At 44.8% G+C, this 21,754-nt stretch overlaps 1 protein-coding gene across 5 annotated transcripts in view; it reads right to left on the bottom strand.

Moving 5' to 3' along the window:
- Positions 1 to 237: 237 nt before the first annotated feature.
- Positions 238 to 21,754, bottom strand: part of LOC128151887 (protein LYRIC-like) — a 28,742-nt gene continuing 7,225 nt past the window's right edge. For 2 of the 5 annotated variants that reach the window (XM_052809640.1, XM_052809645.1), the window contains exons 2-12: positions 18,730 to 18,789; positions 17,653 to 17,743; positions 16,116 to 16,184; positions 14,028 to 14,243; positions 12,471 to 12,548; positions 10,847 to 10,945; positions 5,156 to 5,262; positions 4,297 to 4,427; positions 3,216 to 3,279; positions 2,918 to 3,047; positions 238 to 2,455 (exon numbers count right to left, since the gene is read on the bottom strand). In XM_052809640.1, coding sequence (XP_052665600.1) covers positions 2,400 to 2,455; positions 2,918 to 3,047; positions 3,216 to 3,279; positions 4,297 to 4,427; positions 5,156 to 5,262; positions 10,847 to 10,945; positions 12,471 to 12,548; positions 14,028 to 14,243; positions 16,116 to 16,184; positions 17,653 to 17,743; positions 18,730 to 18,789 — 1,101 coding nt within the window. In that variant the 3' untranslated portion in view covers positions 238 to 2,399. Of the gene's footprint in view, positions 2,456 to 2,917; positions 3,071 to 3,215; positions 3,280 to 4,296; positions 4,428 to 5,155; positions 5,263 to 10,846; positions 10,946 to 12,470; positions 12,549 to 14,027; positions 14,244 to 16,115; positions 16,185 to 17,652; positions 17,744 to 18,729; positions 18,790 to 21,754 lie in introns of those variants that run through there. The other 3 variants (XM_052809641.1, XM_052809642.1, XM_052809644.1) reach the window with 3 other exon arrangements.

The raw sequence follows: 21,754 nt of genomic DNA, 5'->3' as shown, positions 1-21,754 counted from the left end.
TCAGCACCACAGTCAATTTCTCAGTGTTAGAGGTTTGGATTGTTCTTTTATCCCAACAACAGAAGAGCGTCATGATGATTTCCTAAACATAAAAGGGTTTGGATGAAGGAAATCTCTTAAAAAACATTTACAGTACCTCCTTAGAAGCTTGAAAATGAAATACTTTTAGCCAAAACCACGTGCTCTTACTCACATACATACAAACTAATTAAATAAAACTGCTCATGAGGGCTGGGCTTTGGGCAAAAAGTTTTGATTTTTTAATTATAAAAACAATGAACATTTGAAATACTGTAACATGTTGAAATAAAACATAATTACACAGACATCAAAAAGTTTCCAAGCAGATATAGAGAAAAAAGCAGAAACAATCTGGAGTCTACCAATCTTGTGAGCTTCTCTATCATCTCTTTCATTCTTCTTTTTTTTTTTTTTTTTGGATGACAGAGGTTATCTTCAATGCTAAACAAAGACCTTGGGCAACATCCTGGCCCCAATGAGGTCAATGAATGTTTTCCATTGGCTTCAGAGATAGCAGAACTTTACTCATTACCCACATACCCATTAACACATCGTCTAAATCCTTGAACTTGCTGTACTTGTTTCGCCAGTGAGGCCATGTATTTTCTTGTTATGCATCTGCTCCAAACCAGTTACTTTCCAGATAAAAGCTCGTTGGTCTATTCAGTCCATTCATAAACTGCCTGTATTTCCCCTATACTGAGACACAAACACCAAGATGTGCAGATTCTAGACAGTGGGCTCCTAAGTGGTCACAGTTAAGATTACCCCTCACCTGTCTGTCTGAAACAATCCTGCTGTGCTAAATTTCAGGGCACACTGTACAGCTAGCTACCCCAAAAATCACAGCACAAGAGAACTGCCCTTTCACATACAGTAGCTAAACTCCAAACACAAATACATTGCTGCAATTAATTGCTTCTCTGAAGGATGTAGCTGCTTTGACAGGTATACAACAGATGAAGGCCATCAGGTAAAAGTATTGAGCTGCAGGTAAAGCTCAGACAAGCCAGCATCAGGGACTGGGTGGCTGTGATGGCAGAAGAACAGGAGTGCTGCTGTAGAGCTTTAACGCCATTAACAAACATCGCTGGTTACTCAGTGTCCTACGTGAAATGAGTTTCACAGCATCAGCCCAATGCCTACAGACGGACCGTGCGTACATTTAACATGCATTAATAACATAATCTTCCCACACAATCTCCAAAGACACAAAGTCGAATGCAGATGGAGATTTGACAATCACTGTCTCATCCTTTGAGGCAGCACTCCTAGGATGGGTCAGGTGGAGGCACAGTCTCAGGACCATCCGAAGAAATCCTCACAGCTACTGCTAAAGCTGCGGCTCCTCTAGGGATAAAGGGCTTCAGCTTTTAGTGGTGTCAGCTCAGCATTATTTATAAAACACACTATTCAATTGCAACACATTCCCTCCTCCATACTATAAGCCCTCTGATAATGAGAAACACAGACTCTTCAATAAATACTAAAACGACATTTTAAAAAATTTTGGCCACAAATTTAGTTTATATTAGAATATTTAAGTAACAAAATGATAAAAACTTCCAAACATCAGATTAAGAAGAATGATTTCAAAAAGTTACTTCAGTCTACTATAAGTACAAATGCAACATGCTTTGGACATACAGACTTTAAACTTCAGCCCACCATGAAATCTGAGGAGAAAAAAAATGGTTTAGACCATCTTTCCAAATAAGTTTAAAACCTCCTTTAGAAATTTTCCCTTGTGGAGCAAGCTAGCCTGACGTGGGTGAAATGTTTATACTTACATGCCAGGGTATGAGGCAAAAAGCTGACTGTAGCAGCCAACAAGGATTTAAAAGATTTAGGAGGTTTGAGAACAATCCACCTTATTCTCCCTTTGTCTCTGAACAATGCTTCCTTCTGTACATTACTAGCCTGTCGATGAGCACCTCTGCAAAAATGCCAGAGGAGACCAGACTAGCTGGTGGACCCTCCATGGAAATGGAGTACAATCACGGTCAGGTACGTCCCGACCATTTCTACAATGGCATATAACATTACAAGTTGACGAACAACATGACAGTGAAAAACTGAAAGGACTTAATGCAACCAGTCAAAACCCATTCAACAGCTTTTAATCAAGGGCAGCAGTTTGTAATGAACAGCCACACTGGTTCAATGCCACCTCCTGTGCACAGCGTGCTCATTCTCTCCGTTTTCTCACACACTCACGCTCTCTGGCTCACTGCTCCTCTTCTCTTCCTCTTGCTGGGAGGTCTCCTAGAGCCGCTCTTTCCTTTGGGCTCAGCGCGGCATCGCAGAAAGCAGAATCCTTGCAGCTCATCGGCATGCCTGCCCCATTGGGTTGTCACTCTGGCAGCTGCACAGCTCCCTCAAGTCTCTTTCTTCATTTTCTTCCTCTTCCTCCTCTCCTTTTTTCCAGGTACATCTGCCACACAAACAACAGGGGCCAGTGCACAAACCTTCCATGCGCAATCACGTCCCTGGGAAGTGTTGGCTTTTCGCCTGAAGAAGGGTATTTTGGGGTTCTTAGATGTGTTTTACAAGAGCCACCTACTTACAAGGGTAATCCAAAGTCATGGGGAGGGCTCTGTATGGTTTTAGAGGGCTCTGACTCACACATACATTTGCTTCCGCTTCACATTTAAAAGTGCTGTGCAAAAATTACTCCCACTAAATGCAATAGCAGTTTTGCTCATTAGCTCTGGCAGGAGCAGGAACAGCTATATGTCACAGAAAAAAATATAACAGAGCCTCTCTAAGAATTAACACGTACAGCTGAAGGAGAAGTATTTTGCGTATTCACTTAAAAATGCATTTGTGAACACTTCTCAGATTACGCATTATTCTGAAACCAAAATTCATCAGATGTGCAAAACCAATCACTTACTGTTATTGGGTGAATTATTAGCAATGTCCAAGGATTTTCTGAAGGAAGCACAGACTGCATCACTGCTATGTTTTGTAGATATCAAGTCCCTTGGGCCTTCTTCCATTCTTGTTTCCAAACCTTGCTGGGGCTTAATTGAAACAATATGCTTCACTAAGCATATGAGTTAAACGAAGCATATGCAAGTACAAAATATGAGAGAAAATGTCATTATTGGAGGGAATTAGAGTATTTAAAGAAACTGCAGGACAAATTAGTTTTTAAATGGTTAGAATATTCTGCCATGTCATCTACCTACCTCCTGTTTATTTGTTTTAGAAAGGATTAAAGTATTGAAATTGCCTTTCACTACCATCTTTCCCCTTGTTTTACCCCGTGAATAGAAGAACAGCAAGATATATTGAGGTGAAAGTACTGTAATTGTATAGTAAGACTGAAGACTAAGATGTGCCAAGTGACTGCTAAATGACCACAGTCCACAGCACTATTAAGATTATTTATTAAGGTACATACAAAGCTAAAGCAACTAATTGGATGTGCAAGAGAGAGAGAGGCCTGGCAGCACTCTGGTGACTCATGGGCTGTCCTAATGACCATTTGAAGGATTGTGGTCAATGAGTTAGTTAAAAGCTTTTCCCTTAAAATGGAAGCATCAGAAGTTCAGGGAGCACAGTTGTCCCAAGGATCAGGAGAGACCACAGTGGGTCTGAGGGGAAGACAAATAATACTACACAGCTGTATGAGTCCAGAGCAACATATTGCTGAAAAAACAATTAGGACATTTTGGGGGGTGCCCCCCCCCGCCCTTTCCTCATTTCACTGAGCAGCAAGGACATCGCAGCCAAGGACTGGTCCAAAACCCAGTCAACACTCTGTTCCTTTGTACTTCCCATCCCAAATGAGCTGACATTTTCCACAGCCTTTGTCTGTTGCACTCTGAGACATTTTCCTCTCAATAAGCTTTTCACTGGTATAACATTGGTCTCACTTTATCTTCACACTGGCTTTTGGGAACTGCCTTTGCATTACTGTTAATATCTCCAGGTGACCTTCTGCCATAGATAAAACACAGCCCAGTTGTACACTAAACTTGGAGTGCATCTGCCTGAGAAAGCATTTTTTTTTCCATGATTAAAGCCATCTGCTCCTCTCTGCATTGCAAAATCAAACTGTTTTGTAAGTATGTTAGGGAATACCGTGTTGCAAAAACCCACTGGTCACTGTGCTCACCCTTCTTTTATGGGAGGGCAGGGAGAAAAGAAAAGAGAAGAGGAAGCCAGAAGATGGAGAGGAAGAAAAGCCCCCCTTAGGTCACATCATCCTAATGGAGAAGACATCCCCCTCTGCTCTTGGAAAACCAGACGCTACTCTGGGAATACAAAATACTCACATGCCTCAGTCCAGCTCCACCCCTTGCTTCCTTCACTTCAATTTTCTTCTTCTTCTGCTGTGTTTTGCTTTCGAGTCCAGAAAGGCAGAAATGAATGCCTGCTTTGCCTTTTGGCAAATCCTGAAATCATCAGAGATTTTATAAGAGGAGGTCTGGGACGTCTGATTCCTGTTTTTTTCAGGAAAACTGATTACCTCCAAGAGTGTGTGCTGACAGCATACGAGCAGGGCATCTCTCTGGATAAGGTACACACCTCGGCTTAAGACAGCTGTTTGCAAAAAGCTCAGCACGCTCTTTCCCACTGCTGCCAAAGAGGGACATTTCCCTGGGCTTCTAGAAAGCATTTAAACAGCAAGCCTTCTGCTTCTACCTCTCTACCTAAGCTACGACTGTATCACTGTCAGCAAACCCTCTCACTCAAATAAATACGTCCCAATCGCCTGGGAAGGTGTGAAGGCTGGCGTCAGCTGTGGACTCTGTACACCTCTTTTAAGTCCCAGGTGTTCAGGAAGGTCAGCAGCAGTAGAAAGAGTTCATTCCCGCGGGGTGGCAAACGCCTGGTGTTTGCTGCTCAGGTCAGCAATGCCATCCGGACCATGAGCTCCCAGAACCAGCCAGCTACCCTAACCCATCTCACATGTCCTGCAAGTGTGTCCCCCAGCTCCAGCTTCTCAGAAAGGTCACTCAGGGGAGTGACCACACCAAGTGCCTCCTCCCAGTGTGAGACAGCCCTCCTGACTGGAGGAGCCCGGCTCTAGGGCTGGGCTGGACACCCCAGTCTGGCTGACCCCAGTCTGGCTGACCCCAGTGGAGCAGGTCTCCCTTGGTCATCAATGCCACTGCCTCACCTTCACCTTTTCGTCCCCTGTCTGATGCTCCTCATCTCCTGTCCAGTTTCCCCACTCTTCCGTGGGAGCCTTCCAGTCAGAATCTAGGTCAATTGCTGAAGGATCATCTAGTAGGACAAACATATGAATGAGTTACGTTCAAATCCATACTACTTCCCAGGTTCACACTAGTAACACAAACGCTGCAGAGAATATCTGTCATCTTCCTGCTTGCCAATGGGATGTCTGGGTGTGCATGTATGCGCATGCGTCTTAAATGTATTTAAAAAAGTATACGTTGACTGCTAATTCACAATTAGTGACTGCACTCTTCAGGACAGGAGGGAAATTAAAGAACGGCAGAAAAACACATACAGGAACAAAAGCCCTTCCAGCCTGCGCTTCAGGAAAACAAGCCGTACAAAACTAACAGCATGGCTTGTCAAACATTTTCTTTTAATTTCATGGAGAAGGATTCAGGCATATCCAGAAACATTGTCAGACACAGCAGGCTCTTCCACTCACTGCAACACACCATCCTCAGGGCAATTATTTGTGTGGAAGAGTAATATTAGCAAAGGATTTGTGCATTTGTTAATGCTCTCACTGGCATTTTCTTTCCTATAAAAAATAGAACCAAGTGCATTCTGGACTTCATCTTCCTTTTCCATTTTCTTTTCTTGAATGTAAGCCAGAAAGGCACCATCATGGCATAGATTTCCAAAGCTCCCTAACATGCAACTCTAAATATGCATGAAACAGATAACACTCACCCTGCATCAGTTCTGATCAATTCATGGGGGCTAGGCAAAAAACTTTTGAAAATCTTTTGGGTTTCTGTATCTGCCAGCATCTGGTACCTTTGAAAATATGGCTGCAAGCCCTCAGCTGCCTCTCCACAAAGCACTGGCAAATGATCCTCAGGCAAGAAGGCAAAACAGACAAGTCTAATTCCTTTGCCCAGACTGAATGAGGTGCAAAAAGCAGATAAATCAGCATAAGATATTGAAAGGACTACTTGATTATTTTTTAATGGTTTGAATGTAACAATCTTAAGTCTTATCCTAACAGGGAGAAAGACTTTGAAAACACAACATATAATAATAACTCTTAGCTGATCACGTCTCTTAAAATAAAAACAAATACGAAAAAATCCCAAGCTGGATGGAAAAACTTCTAGTTGAAGCAGGGCCAAAACCAAAAGCATGCTGGGGATGATAAAAGAAAACTGTTTCCAAAAAGTTGCTCTGTCCAGTTTGCTGCCAAATGTTATAAACACGATTATAAACATTGCTCAAGTTTCTCAGTTTAAAATCCATGCCCTGTACATAGACACTATTTCTTTCCTTCTTCAAAAGGGATAGGAACAAGTATTTTTGAAAGCATTCCCCAACAAAATTCCAGTCTAAGTATTTTAGGCAAATGAACGCATCTAGATTTGAGAGGTGCACAATATACATGAATGAGTTGGACGTCTGAAGAACAGTTTGTGTAAGCTGCAGCATGGGATACCACCACCAAAAAGCTTCTGCTGCTTCTCCCCAGTTAGGTTACCTGAGGGTCTGGCTCACAAATTCTGGAGGATTCAGCTGTCGTGGTTGCAGGCAATACCAACCTGCACTCCCCACCCCGTACCTATGCTACAAGGTGCATCAGGGTGAGGACACAGCAAGTCCCAGCTCCTCAGCCTGTGCGGTGCACATTCTGCCTCTGCGCTGATATACCACGAGTGTGCCATGGCAGCAAAAAATAAAGGCAAAACCATGCTGCTGCTGCTAGAGAGGAGGTAAATTCTGGCTACCGGGAAAGTACACAGCATGACGCAGGGACTGGTGAAATGGCACTGAGACTTCAGGAATGACAGTCCTTCCTGAGCTGCAAGGCAGCAGCTCTGCCGAGGGATGCTCTCGTGGGTGTGCAAGCAAAACGGACAGAAGACACACTGGAAACCACAACTGTCGTTTTCACTTATTTAACTTCTGATCTCTCAAAAAGTACGTTTATGTACTTGTTTTTAAGCACTAAAATAGTTTTAATGGCTAACTTCCTGCAATGGGCTTACATTCACGCTTCGCCCTCGTCATGCGGGTAGGTATGAAGCTTGGCCGGGCAGTGGTGACTCTGCCTCATCTCAGAATTACTTTTCCTAAAGCATTATGTCCCAGGGGTGTTTAAAATAAACTCAGAGTAAAATTCAGTGCAATATAAGATTCTTTACAATTTGCTGGATTTGATGGGAAAATCAGATTAAATGTACTTATCCTAGAGCTCTGGTTTAAAACCTCTCCTTTTGTGTAGCGTATTTCCCTTCAACAGTGACATCTCCTGGAATGGCTTTAAACTTTGAATATTCTCTAATATTTTTAAATCAGCAACTGGTTCTCCTTGGGTCATAAATTCTCGCACAGGCTAAAACCAGCCAGTAATTCCTTCAGCAGGAGAAAACCATGAACACAAAAAAAGGAACGTGCCGTGCAGCAGCAAGTACTCCTGCTCCCCCGGTGGGTTTAGCACTAATGGAGGTGATCTCTCCCAGCGCATCTAGACCAACATCTTGGTAATACCCGCTGTTCATTTTTACAAAAGCAGTGCTATTAAATGCCATTTTCCAGCTAGGTTCTTGCTTGCAACCCACCTCAGTCCCCCAGCAGCTCCACAACCCTGCAGAACAGGCGAGAAAGGTGCCTGGCAAAACCAAAGCAGTTCCCAGGCTCAAAAATAAAGTGAATTATGCCAGGAGCAGAAAAGATTCACCCCCCCCTTTCTTTTCTCTTCTTGGCAGGGATGAGAAGTATGCAAACGCTAATGAGCAGGGAAAACTGAAGATGGAAGAAGTTGCCCACTTTGAGGCCCCCTTCCCTCACGGAAGAGTCCTGGCCACCTCAGCCTCCTGGTGGGACTGCAGGGACTGCAGCCATCAGTGCTAACCATGTGGCTGCCAAGACACTGCATACCCCTAGCTAAGGAAGGCTTAGATTGCTAAGGACTAATTGTTTGAATATGCAGAGACAATGACTGATGACAGCACGAGGATTACAGAATCGCTGAGGTTGGAAGGGGCCTCTGGAGATCGTCTGGTCCCACCCCGCTGCTCACAGCAGGCTCAGCTACAGCAGGTTGCTCAGGGATGTAGCCATCCAGGTTTTGAGCATCTCCAAGGGTGGAGACTCCACAACCTCTCTGGGCAACCTGTTCTGCTGCCTGACCACCCTCGCCATAAAAGAAAAGCTTTTTTTTATGTATATGTGGAAATTTCCTGTACTTCATACCCATTGCCTCTTGCCCACTCTCTGGGCAGAGCAGAGGCAACCACCCCACCGGGTGTTCATACACAGGGATGGACTCTGCTGGACCCGCTCCAGTATGCCCATGCCCATCTTGGACTGGCGAGCCCAGAACAAGGCGCAGCGCTCCTGATGTGACAACGATTAAGAATTAACCATCGGCAACATGTATCATGAATAAATGTCAACCTAGCAGTGTGTTGTTAAACAACAAAACCAGCCTGATTTATCAGTCTTTTAAACACTCCCATATCACAGCGACCACTCAGTTCCCTAACTGCTAACTCCCTCTCTCCCTCTATGTATATATGCTTTCCGTTGCAACAACACTTAAGCCTCAAACCTTTTGTGAGTTAGGCTGTTATTATTACCGGTACTTCACCAAAAGATAACCTGATGCAGAGCGGGGAGCTGGCCAAGTCTGCTCCGCGAGCCGGGGCAGAGGCAGGAGTCCAGCATCCAGCTCCTTCTTCTGTACCAGCCCAGCACGAAACAAAGAGACTCATTAAATGCACTGATCTGGATTTGATAAAATGACCCCAGCTCATATTCAGGTTATGAATGGCATTTTTTTTTAGTTCACAGGCCTGCAAGAGCTAACAGGCCTTGTTTAACTGTCAAAGAGCTCATTTTGCCTGCAGCGCAGACCTTAATGCCAACCATTACCTCACCTAAATTCAGGGAATACATGTTCGTGACACTCCCTTCTGCATCGATATCAAGGCTCATGATTCAAAGGAAAAAAACTACTACTACTAAGAAGCAAGCTGTAAGGCAGGCAGAAATCCTTCCATTTCTGCTTTCAATCAAAATGCTTCTGCTCTGATGTTTGCAAGAACAAGCTGCTGAATTTGCTCCTATCTGTTCTGCTCTCAGACAGACACGGCACTGAAAAAGCAGAGCTCTGCCTGGCTTTCCAACTGCAGATCAGATCCAGAGCGTGCCAAGGGTGACATGTGCTAAATGCAACGCAAGGAAACGCTGCTGAAGAGCTACCTACGTTTGCTCCCTCCTTCCTGCACCGGCGAGCCTGGGCTCACAAGTTGCAAATGGCCGGGTGCTCACCAGCAGCAACGTGGGGGTAAACAAACAGCACTAAGGGAAGGGGGTGCTTGGGGTTGGGTTTTTTTTGGTTTTTTGGGTTGTTTTTTTTTTTTCTTTAAAGCAAACCATGCTATTTATAAAATCCTCTGATGGCCAAACTGATGCGTCTGCTGCAAAGTCTCAGTTACCGCTGGGCAGAGAAGCAAGACAACCGCAGTCTTTTCTCCTCAATGCATTCAACCTCTCTGGGCTCTCCTGTAGTTAAGGCAATCAGAACAGCTAGAGCAAGAAGGGGTCTGCTTGGCTTTTCAGCCATCATTCCTGCAAGAGCAGGGTAAGGCCTCCCAACAACGGGGGTATAAATAGATACTTCACTCGATCCTGACCATAAAGGTCAAGAGAAAAGGCCACACTGTTCATGCCAAATTATTCCAGCCACTCAGGACCCACGCTGGCCTTTCAAGCAGACTTTAAAAGTAAAAAAAACCATTACCAGTCATAAAAAGACTGAAATCCCCGATTGCTACAGTCCACTGGAGTTGGATTCTGCATCTGGGTTCTGGGTATTACAGAGGAAATTTTAAGTTTTGGCAGAGGTACCCCGTGCTCTAGCAGCGCCCAGTCCTCCCCGCGGCTCTTCCCCCGCCACCCCACCGAGCCCGGGCTGGGGGCTGCCTGGAAAGAGGCCACTCAGCCCCACCTTCCCCACCCAACGATGGGAGGGAGGGAAACACAATGCTTCAGTTATGAAAACCAAACCCAACTTTGAATTCGTTTCACAAATTTAGTAATCTGAGATGATTGCTAACATGTGGGGGTTTTTTGAAGCACAGAGCCCGTGCTGTTGCCTCGGGCTCAGGAAGTCCCTGACCCACTCTCTGCTGGGTGTGGGGAGGGACACGAGGGGAGGATCGCCCTGCGCTTGCCTTGTTCCTGTGCTTATCTGCCAGCAACAGCTACGTGCAACTGCTGGAGCGAGGACACGGGGCTACGAGAGGCTTCAGAGAGCCTCCCTACAGCTGGTCTTGCTACCCAGAAACTCTAATTACACTTTGCACAGCAGCACGTATGCACCGAACAAGACTGTACCTACTGCAACCCTTTTTTCTTACCTTCTAAGTAAATACATAAATAAAATGCACGTTCTCGCCCTTCTCAAGGGTCCCACGCCGGGCACCTGCTGCTCTGACCGAGCTCACAGTAGCTCTGGGCACTGGCACAAAACCAGACCCAAACTGAATTTCTCCCTTACTGTACCAGTCCTGTGCGAATGAGCCACTTGGGAAGTGGACCCTGACTTTTGAGGCTTAGGAAACAGACTGAAAGGGTATCAGCATTGGTACACTTACTTGTCTTTCAATAGAAAAAGAGCAAAGAGACGTACCCTGTCCCTGCCATGCATCGTCTGCGGGGAGGAAAGTCGAGCTGGTGTGCCAACAGCATCTGGAAGGACTGTCCTCAGATGATTTACTCTTCACATTATCTGCATACAGGAAAGCGTCTTTTTTAAAAATGAAAACGACCAAAAACCCCCAACCTAAAAGATAATCACATAGGTATATTCACATTATTAAAACCAATTAAGCATGCCTTTATCTGCTCACTGCGTCACGATGCCTGGATGTTATGTAATTTAAGCCACGCATTAATCTATGCTGCTCATCACGGTGGATTTATTAACGAAGGCTGGACGAGGACACTACATGCATAAGTCGTGAGAAACAACCCACTCAGGAGTGGCTACACTAACAATATTCAGAGATGTAAACTTTTGACACATCTCTGCTGGGGACGTAAGAAGGGAGCTATAGTTCCTGCAGAACAAAAGCTGCATCCAGTGTATCCAGCTCCAACTCCCACTGCCTTCAGTGAGAAGGCTTCTGCTCATTCTAACAGAAATCCATAATTACCAAATGAATTAGTCTAAGAAAGAGGACATGTGAGAGAGAGCTTCTGGAGGAAAAAGAAGAGTTAAAGTTTTTTTTATGATTATTTTCAACAACTAAAGCAAACGGTAGGATTCACATGCCTCCCTGAATGAATCCCTTTAGCCCCTTTCTAAGGTCTGTACATAACAGACTAGTGTTTTCTTAATTTCTTTCATACAACAGGGGTTTTTTCCCATCTCTGATTTTTCCTTTCTTCCTTTCACCAAAAGAACTCCTTTGTTTATGCAGTTTTGCTCCATATCGGCTTGATTTTTTACTGCATAAATGCAGATGTTAACAAATATTTCTCCCTGTTGAGTAATTGTACATTAGGAACTGCTTGAATCCACTGATGCAGTGTTGGAAAATAGATGATAAAATATGGCATGTATTATATTGACTACCATGTCTGGCTTTAGAAGCTAATTTCAGTGTTCTGGCACATGCTGTTTTGTGCACGGATGTCTATCTATATGTATCTATGCCTGCCTTTAGCATCTCTAAAAAATTCACTGCTCAGAGCCAGGCAGTGAGAAGGACAGACAGTTGCAGAGAGGCAAAGTGGAAGCCAGAAACGAGGCTCAAGATTAATGCAAAACCAGAAGATGCTCCATCCTTCTCAAGGCCTTGCACAGAGAGGCTCAAGCTGGAAATCCCTTGCTGTGCTGGAGAGGAAGCTGCTGGCTAGGCAGCCTCTAACAGGGCCTCTCCAACCTGGGCATTTGCTCCCTCCCTCAGTCTGAAATTCTCTGAATTTGTTGGTCATCAGAACACAACAGAAACCTTCTGTGCGAGTAAACCTAACAGAGAAAGAATTTGCTGGGGAGGTAATTTTTTTTTTTATTTATTCCACGATGAGACACAAGTTTGGAAAGCACTCAATAGAACATTCTCATGTCACTCCTTAAAACGCTCATGCACTGGATTGCAGATGCAAGCAAGCTCTACAAGGGAGAGGGACTAATGAAATGTGGCTCCAAGGGAAAAGACCCATATGTAAGCAATGAGAGTACTTTTAAGCCAAGCATCTAAGAAAGCGATAGAAGAATTCAGATAGAAGTCCAAAGAGAGGCCACTCACCTAACTCCCTGGACAGCTCTGATGATAACGTCCCAAAGGTCACAGGACAGGATTTTACTTCTGCAATATCCCATGTTCCTGCGTTTAAAACGCAAACAAACAGTAACCCAAAATGTGATCTCACATTCACAGCTGGCGACTGCAATTTCTACCTGACGCTCCCAATCTCATTACAGCCCTTCCATGTTCTCTCCATCCCAAGCCCGCAGCCACTGCTGTTGCTGGAGAAGGATCAAGCAAGGAGAAATTATTTTGTATGGACAGCGAGAGTCCAGCCTAGTCACCTTGTACACCTTCTCAGCCCTTCAAAGTGCACGTCACACCAGCATGGCAATTCTCTGGGCTTAATCAAATTCCTCACTTATCTGAACTGATGTCCCCTTTATGTACAACTGGCAGAAGTTGTGATCATGTATCAGCTTGGAATTTGGCCTTTTGAAAGCATTAAGTAAAAAATGGTACTAGCATCCTCCCCCCCATCAACCCTATACTTTGAAAAAAAACGACTCTAGCAGAGAAAGCAACTCATGTAAGGGCAACCTAAGACCATTTTCTGAATCATCAGAGTACTGGATTACTGCTACTGAAGGTGAGTCATCATATGGCCTTATATATCAATCAATCCAGCCATCAAGCTCAATTAATCAGAGAGATTGTAATGAAAATCAAATCCTTTGAAAATTAACCAAAAAACAGTATTAACCACTTTAACTTTTAACTCGTAACTCTCCCACCCCCGCAAGAAGTCAGGAGGAGAGATATAAAGAAAGACATAAAGTCCATTTACCACATAGTTATTAATTATTGGTATTTCTCTAGAATCTACAGTATCACCCACAGTAGAAATACAATGGGAGACATAATTTTGCCATAAAAATTAAACCATGATGGAAACGAAAAGTCATCAAATACCAGTGAGAGAGCTGATATCAGCATCTCCTAATCTTTAGCCTAATGGCCTGGCAGTCCATCCCTTCAGTGCTTTAAAGGTGTCTGAGGTTTTAAAGACACAAGTTTCCCACCTCCAGCTTATGTTACACAGAGAATGTCCCAACAGCACAACTGAGACCCAAAGTAGCTCTAAATGACCTTATTTGGACACAAAGAAAGGGTGAATCAGCTGGAAAGCTGGGCAAACTGTGTAGGTACAGCACAGCACTGACATGAACAGACTACTTCCAACTATCAAATACCCAAACTGATTTAGGAATACCCTGCCTCATACTGCTTTGAAACACACAGATATACGCTGAAGCCTAACTCTGACCATGTGTGAGCATCCTTGGAAGGAAAGGCTTTGGTTGCAAAGGAACCAAACACTAAATACCTGCGGGTAGAAAACAACTTGCACCCAACCGGCAGTCTGCAACACAGAAGAAATTCCTGCCATAAAGATCCCTCTTTTCACATTGCTGGAAAATAAATGACAGCTAGCAGAGTTCAAAGGGGTTGGACAACACCGTGTGTGTGAAGGACTAATGTCGGTGGGGCTGTACTCTGCCGGACGCAGTAATTCATGAAGCTTTCCCTCTGCAACACTTGAACGTCGACACTCACCTACATTGGAGAAAACATCCTCTTCTGACTGGGAGGGTGTCAGTTCTTCCCGTATGGCTCCTGAGGCCTTCAGCACAGCCCCACACTCTGCCTTGGCAACGAAAGCACCTTTTCCACTGCCACTGGTGTCCTCTGTGAGTGGCCACACCGCTCCCTTCTCAGCCCAGTCAAAGGCTGGCTCAACTGCCGAGCTACCCAGGGATGCTCTGCTGGGGTCTTCTCGGGAATAAACAATATCACAGGGGTCATCATTATTTTTAATTACAATGAAGAGCTTGTACAGGGGAAACAACACAGCAAAGCCTGATCTAAACCCATCAGACGTAATGGCTATACTCCAACTGAAATTATTTACAGATACAATGACAGTAAAGCAGTGCCCCTGGGATGGGACACTGAAGCAGCAAACATGAAGGCCATGTGAGAAGGAAGGCACCACACAGTCCAGCAATGAGTCCCACAGGAGATGATGCCACACCGCAGAGGCCTTGGGCATCCCTCCCTGACTGCAAGGGCGGCTCAGTGCCTCCAGAGTCCAGCTGGGGACCCGGAGCAGTAAAGGGAGAGAAAGAGGACAGCAGGACCTCCAGGGAAAAAAAAGCAAACCTCTTGGATGTTGGTAGTTCAAGGATGCTAGAGACATCAGCGCCAGGCATAGGGATATTATAAATAATGACACGTATTTCCAACATCTATTGTTCCAAAGGACTCCCAAAGCACTTTAGGACTCAATTTCTTGTGACTCTGGTGGGGAGGGGACCACTGCTGGCATCAACCCCACCTTAATGCTGCTACTGCTGCTTCTTCCCTGCTAGGAAACAGCAATCGGCGCTCAGCAGGGTTAGGGCTTCTTCCTGGAAGAGCACATTTCACTGCTCTGTAAATGTCCACACTAAACAGGACCACCATGATCACCTGGCTGAGCCCCCTGCACAGCCCAGGCTCCAGGATTGCACCAAGGACTTCTGGTGCTTCAGCTGTGACTTGGTCTGCCAAGCTCTCTTGCCCTGGGCCAGCAAAGCACTTAACACCTACATGGGCTTAGTGTTAAACCACACATGGTTAACCTTCTGCGCATGGAGCTGGCACCACTGATACCAACAGGCCAACTGACACGAATAAAGCCAGATGTGGACCCATGTACTTTGCTGGAGAGCAAGTAGAGACCTCAGCACCTTAAGCCCTTAGAGACTGTCATGAAGATATTTAACTCTTGATAATCCAAACTCTTGATATTTAACTATATAATCCAAATAATAAAGTGGTCCCAAAATGTCTGTATATTTTTAAATTAAAATTTGCTGTTCACTTACCCTGATCTTCAATTTTAGTAGAGCATCTGAGAGCACTTTAAGACAGTCTTATTGCAGACAGTGCACAAACACCCACATTTTTCCACCTCTGTCTCCCAACTCCAAACTTCTATCTTAGCTTCTAAATTACTCTAATATATTAAGCTTACAGGTTTCTCTATTATATTAATCATTTTATCACAGCTAATTAAAACATTTCCGAATGCCTTGATTCCATGACCTGCTTTCATACAGCGGTTATAATAACATAATTAGTAGATATGTATATAGGTGTAAGTGCATGGCAGACACTTTGAAATCCCCAGAGGAAAAATGTGAAGTGAGCACAAAGCATTGTTTCATTTTATCTCATTAGGATAAGAGTCTATCACCCTTTTATAGCTGTTTACTCTGAGAAGGCCTGGATTGAAGAACCTGTTTGGAACTGCGCAAATTACACAAGTTTTTATATACCCACTGTCAGAAAACTTCATCTATCAAGTCACGCAGAAGTAACTAATCCACATTACACCAAACCTTTAGCAGATCTCAGATCTAACAGACATTTGCTTTCCAAGTGCTATGGGTAATACTATGTGTTTTAATGAAAGCCTGGAGTAAAGGCAAGATCCCGAGTAAGAGCTCCCAAAGCTGTCTTTTCCTAAGTAAACAGCCTAAATAGGTGCAAAGATTTTGCTGCCAAACGATGAATAGAGCAAACCGAAAGATGCTGGGCAGTGAGAAGGGGTGACAAGCCCAGCCAGATCAGGTGTGTAAACTGAGCCTGCACATTTACCTTTTTGTTTCAGCCTTTCCTTCCTTAAGTGTCTCTTTTCTCGGCTGCTGATCTTGGTCTGCCAAACTCCTACAACAAAGACCACAGTTCAGTTGAAGTTAGCAAGAAACTTCCTTTACTGCCTTTATTGCTTAGCACCAAGGTAAATAGCTATATGATAGTTTCGGATGCTGGGTCTAAAAGTGGCATCAGGGCAGCGACTGCTGCCCTGGTCTTGTGCAGCATCTTCCCTGCGTGCAGCCCTTGCTGTCTCTGCAGAAACACGTTACATAAGAAATTCCCATCATGAACCTGTGTGTTGTGTGTCCTGACCCATGTAACTGCACACAGTCTTCTGTCCTTTGTGTCAGCCTGATGTGACACCCCTTTCCCTCAGGGAATATGTCACAACAGAACATCAACCGCCTTGTACGTCTGACAGCGAGAGAAATTCCTGAAAATCTTAACCATCAAACAAGGCTTCAGTTTACTGGCTTTCTCTAGCCCTGAGCATACCCTATGACTTATTCTGCGATGTGGAGACCCTCTGCCACGCAGCTGATTTCCACACACATTCATTCACACCGATGGGGCCACGTTCTGCTTCCACCCATGCTCTCCGTGACCCAAGAAGTCAGGGGAGGGACTGGCAAAAATGCTTAATAAAGGGAAAAACACAAGTCCCTGGGTTCACTAAGACAAACACTTCCTTTCTCGGAAGCATCCCTGAATAACATGTGAACAGTTCAGCTGGCTCATCTGTTCAAACAATGAAACACCCGTTTGAAGAAAGCCTCTGCTGTTTCCCCTTCTCCTCCAGCAGCCTTGCAGGCATTCTGCTCCTGACACAAGAGCCCACAGGGAGGACTCTGGTCCAACAGCAGCGAGGGCTTCTCTAGCTCTCACCACCACACTAATCACATTATAATCTTTTAAGCCCAGAAAAGCTTAGAATTTGTTGTTTTCAATATGACCCTTGGTGGGGGGAGGCGGAGAGGGGCTCATGGGATGCAATGTATTTTCCAAAGAAATTCTAGCTGCCTGAGCCTTGCTAGCCTCTGCCAGATTTCTCTGCAGATTTGCTTGCAACCAAAGATCTTGGCTCTGTCCACGGGTGTGCTGGAAATTGGCTGTATACTACCCCAGCGCCTTTACCAGCCTCAATCATGGGCACAACAAAAACGCTGCCTGGGAAGACCGCAGCTTCAGCTGCGCGTCAGCATGGCAGAGGCTGCAGGATTGAAGTTAGAGCATGAAGACAGGAACCCGCTACCCAGTGGACCTCTGACCACTTCAGAAATGCTTCCTCATCTGCAGATTTGCCATCCCTGTGAATGTGGTAAGGACCTGAGAAGTGTGGCAGAAAAGCACATGGTCCCTGTCCGTGTAGTTACACGTAGTAAGGAGCAGATGATAGAATTAACTCTCAAAGTGGCAATTCTACCCAATAATGCAGAACACTAGAATAGTAAAGAAGACCTCCCTTTTTAAATATTTCATCCCATGTTATTATTTGGTAATATAAATCAGATAACAGAAGAACCAGATCTTTTGTTACCTTCCTCCTCTTGCAGTTTGTCTTTTTCCACAGAAAGCAAATCTTTTGGCACCTCCTTGTCTGAGCACTGGGCTTTCCTCTTCTTCTTAGGCTATAGTATACAGGAGATAGATGGCAGAAAGATAAAACAGGTATTTGTTACATTTCATCATGAAGAAAAAAAGAGTCAGGGCGATAGTTTTGAAATGGAGACCATACGGTGGAGTCTTTAAGTGGGTGCAAAAGTCTTTCTGAGCAGACTTTATCGCAAACTCCAAACCAATGAATGCTATAGCTTTGGCCTACAAAATTTGACTTATCTGCTAGGTTAGAAAGCTCACGTTTTAATTCCGGCACCTGCTCTATAGTAGGATTTGCATTCACCATTCCTAACTCCTAATTTTCTTCCTATGAAGGAGGAAAACCTAAAATTATTTACCCCCTGTACAATCAGCAACCCTGAAATCAAGAGTTAGGACCCTGCCTATGCTTAACCAAAAAAACGCTCATGGAACAGCCTATTGTTAATGAAGGTATCTGCAGTTTACACTCATCTGAAAGGGCATAGCAGTGGCTGAGGCCTTTTTCATATGGCTTGATGAAACAGTAAAGCTAACCTTAAGCCTTCTATTTTGAATGTTCTAGTTTTAACATAGCGGTTCTTGACTTTTCCAAGGCCAGATACCCCTGCCAGGAACACGCTTCCCTGCCCAGGCTGGGGGGCTGCTCCTCACTTGCTGTGTGCTGTAAAGCACAGACACTTTCCTCCACACCAGTAGAAGTGCTCAATGCCCAAGAGAAAACCCTCGCCCAGACCCAAGGAAATGTCCTGTGTCAGAGCTGGAACTGAAATACAGGAGATCCCAGCTCCCTCTTCTGGGCTTGGACCACGAGACCATCCCACTTGTGGTGACAGTGACAAGCACCACAGTGTGAGTGTGCCAGAGTTACTCGGTCTTATGTTCCCAAGTCATCTCTTAAGTGCTCCAACAACGGGAACAGCAAATTATCTTTAAAAAGGACTATCAAATAAGGAACACTCTTAAAACAAGTGTTTCTTGAAAGTTAATATATAAACTCTAAAACTCTTACTGGTACCTTGAGGAGCTTTTTCTCTCTGCTGTTGGCTGATGTTCTAAGCTGGCCATTCACTGGAACCTAGAAGAGGGACAGTAAAAAAATGCATTACAGAATTTGTATGTTCATGGGTGTGTATGTGTAAATATATATATATGCATACAATGATTTTAATACATTTTTGTAATACATATGATAGGCTGAAAGACACAGCTAAAAAACCTCCAGTACAAATCTGGGCTAGAATTTGTGGCCTTGTTCCAATCTGAGTTAATTTATTCCAAATTAATTAGTGTTAGCTAAGCCTTTATGAATGTAAATCCAGAAACCCCACACAGATTTATTCCAACGCAGACATATTTGTGGTTTATCCTAAGATTTGTCTAGGATCAAAGTTGTTTTTCAAATAGGGTAAGCCTGTCTTAAAAAAGCAGCATAGACAGGAGAAGGCTTATTTTAATTCTTGTTTACTGGTTGGGGTGGACCTTATGTTCCCCCTCAAGTGTATCTGACCAACTAAATGAATAGCTTTCATCCTACCTAGATCCTGTAAAGTAAACCATGAAAGTTTAAGGACTTTTCAAATTACAGTTTGATTAATGACTCGGCTGTCTCAGAATTCACTGGCAATGGCCAACCTCCAGCTACAGGGGTGGGAGGGTGTAAATCTGCAGCTGAGACAGCAAGGGCCGTGCCAGCAAGGGCCACTGCGTGCTACACAGAGGCAGCAGCATCCAAGAGAAGGCAGACCCCCCTCCTACAGGAGCCTGCCTCTGTTTCGCCCTGACACACAGCGGGCACCCTCTCCCAAGCTGCTGCTGAAGGAGCTGCAGGTGCCTGCAGTCCTCTTGGGGAAGGGAAGACTGCTGATGCTTTCCACCATCTACTGCTCCTCCCCGCCCTCACAAGTCATCTCTGTCCCCCAGACACTGCGGCAGAGGTTAACCACACGCACGCTACAAGACGAAACCTGCTCTGATTGAGCTGCAGAGGAGCGGTACCCGCTCTGCGCTCTCACAGATGCTGTCACAGGGCTGAAGAATAACACGTGCAATTAACGGAGAGACAGAAAACAGCACGCTCTGTGAAGCACTGTACGGTATATCAGGAAAGCTAAAACCTGGTTGGTTTTTTTTTAAAAAATGCTCACTGGGTGGCCACATCCCTTTAGGCGATGGGGACACCAGCCCAGATGTGAGAAGCAAAAAGGCTCAGAGCCACCTTGCGTCGGGCGAGATTACAGCTCTCACACGGACACACGGGGACACGAGGCAACTCTTTTCCACAGAGCAACAAGTCTGTGTGTGTGTTATCCCAAAGGCACTCCAAAACATCGTCAGGAGTTGAAGCAGCTTCTTCCGAGAGATGAACCAGAGTTATTTCTCAGACACCAAAAAAATAATCTCTGCTGATGTTTGCAATGATTAGTTGCCAGCAAATAAAACCCTGTGGGTGATTGCCCGTGCCTGTTTGCAGCAAAGCCAGCGGGGCTGCAGTCCTTCAGCCTGTTAATGCTTACTTCTTTGGTATTTTGGAGATTTTAGAGCTATTTTTCACAAGTCTCAGAAAGGTCTGATTTGAAGTGCATGTTAAAGACAGCATGACAGGCACCTGCAAGCTGGCAAATGCTTCGTCCCTGCAGGTGCTTGCTTGGAAACCTGGACCAGTTACCAGCTTGTGGTGAACAAGGGTGTGCACCCTGGACCTAGCAGGCTGGTGTTCAACTGACACACCGCAGTTATTAGGAGGGGAAGCCCCCAAATTGTGCACTTTGCAACATACCACTCTGAACCCACAGACAACACCGATTCTGGGGAGAAAATCCCACTCTGCCTGCAGCACGGAGGGAGGCAGCCTCTCACATAGGATGGGAGACATAAAATACAAAACCCAGGGGAATTTTGGTGAAAATTCAAACCACTTTTAGATATGGCAGATCTTGTGCTTACACTATTCCTTCTTTCTCAGCATATGCTTCTGTCCAATTAAATGTGTGAAAATACAAATAGATCATGTCTTAGTGAACAACAATTCCTTTGCAATATAAAATGTTGGGGGGGCAGGGGCATGACTTCCCACTGTATGACACAGGACTTCAGGAAAACTGAATTTTATGGGATGAATACAAGAAGGGATGATTGGGGGAAGCCACATAACATGTAAGCGCAATATTCCTTTCCAATCTCAACAAACCCTGGTGATTTCCCAGCTCGTGTAACAAAATCTTCACCCCATTTTCTAAAGGCCGTGCAAATGGACCTCCCAAATTCCGGCACTTTCAGCAAGACTTCCACCATCGGGAACCGAAACAGCAGCACCAACTTAGGAGGCAGGGAGGAGGATGCTTTTTTGCCTTCTTTCAGACACACACAGAGGATAAGAGACATCCCACCTCCTGTTAGCCTCTCTTTACATTAAGATGCTTCTGCAAGCATGAGTGACGACAAACAGACAGGAGGAGCTGTCAAGATTAAGGACATGCAACTGTCTTCCTCCCCCAGGCTGCCATAAGTGAGCACAGCCCCAGGCCGTACAGAGCCCTCACAGAGGCAGGGAGAACTCCAGAGGGAAAATGTTGAGTGCAACAGAGAATTAGGGAAGGTGCAAACTATATTGGCTCTGACAGACTTGTCTCAGCTGGGGCAGGATCACGTTCCTGGACCTTCTCTCAGTATAAATGACAGCAAGCAAGAAGCTGGAAAAACTGCAGCACTTTGTCTTAGTGCTTTGCCAATCTGACTGCTTTTACCAGACAAGCACAACATTTCCTACTTAAATGATATTTCATGTGCTAGTCAAACATCCCTCTCTCTCTCCATCACTGACTAAGAGGTTAAAAATATACTGTTGACAGTCATTTACTATATCCCAGGGGTCTTCATGATGACTGACCGGCTATTCAGCCCTAAGTACCCGCCTGGGGCTCCTGAACCTTGTTGCGTCCTTCCTAATGAGCAGCTGAGTGCAAGAAAAAGACCAAACCTGCGCACTGACTGATGAACACCAAATAGCCCACCACTCCGGTGATGCTCTTCTTTCAAACCTG

The sequence above is a fragment of the Harpia harpyja genome, chromosome 15, assembly GCF_026419915.1.
Source record: "Harpia harpyja isolate bHarHar1 chromosome 15, bHarHar1 primary haplotype, whole genome shotgun sequence".
Classification (NCBI taxonomy): domain Eukaryota; kingdom Metazoa; phylum Chordata; class Aves; order Accipitriformes; family Accipitridae; genus Harpia; species Harpia harpyja.
Note: the sequence above shows the minus strand (reverse complement) of the source record. Positions and strands in the feature narration are given on the sequence as shown.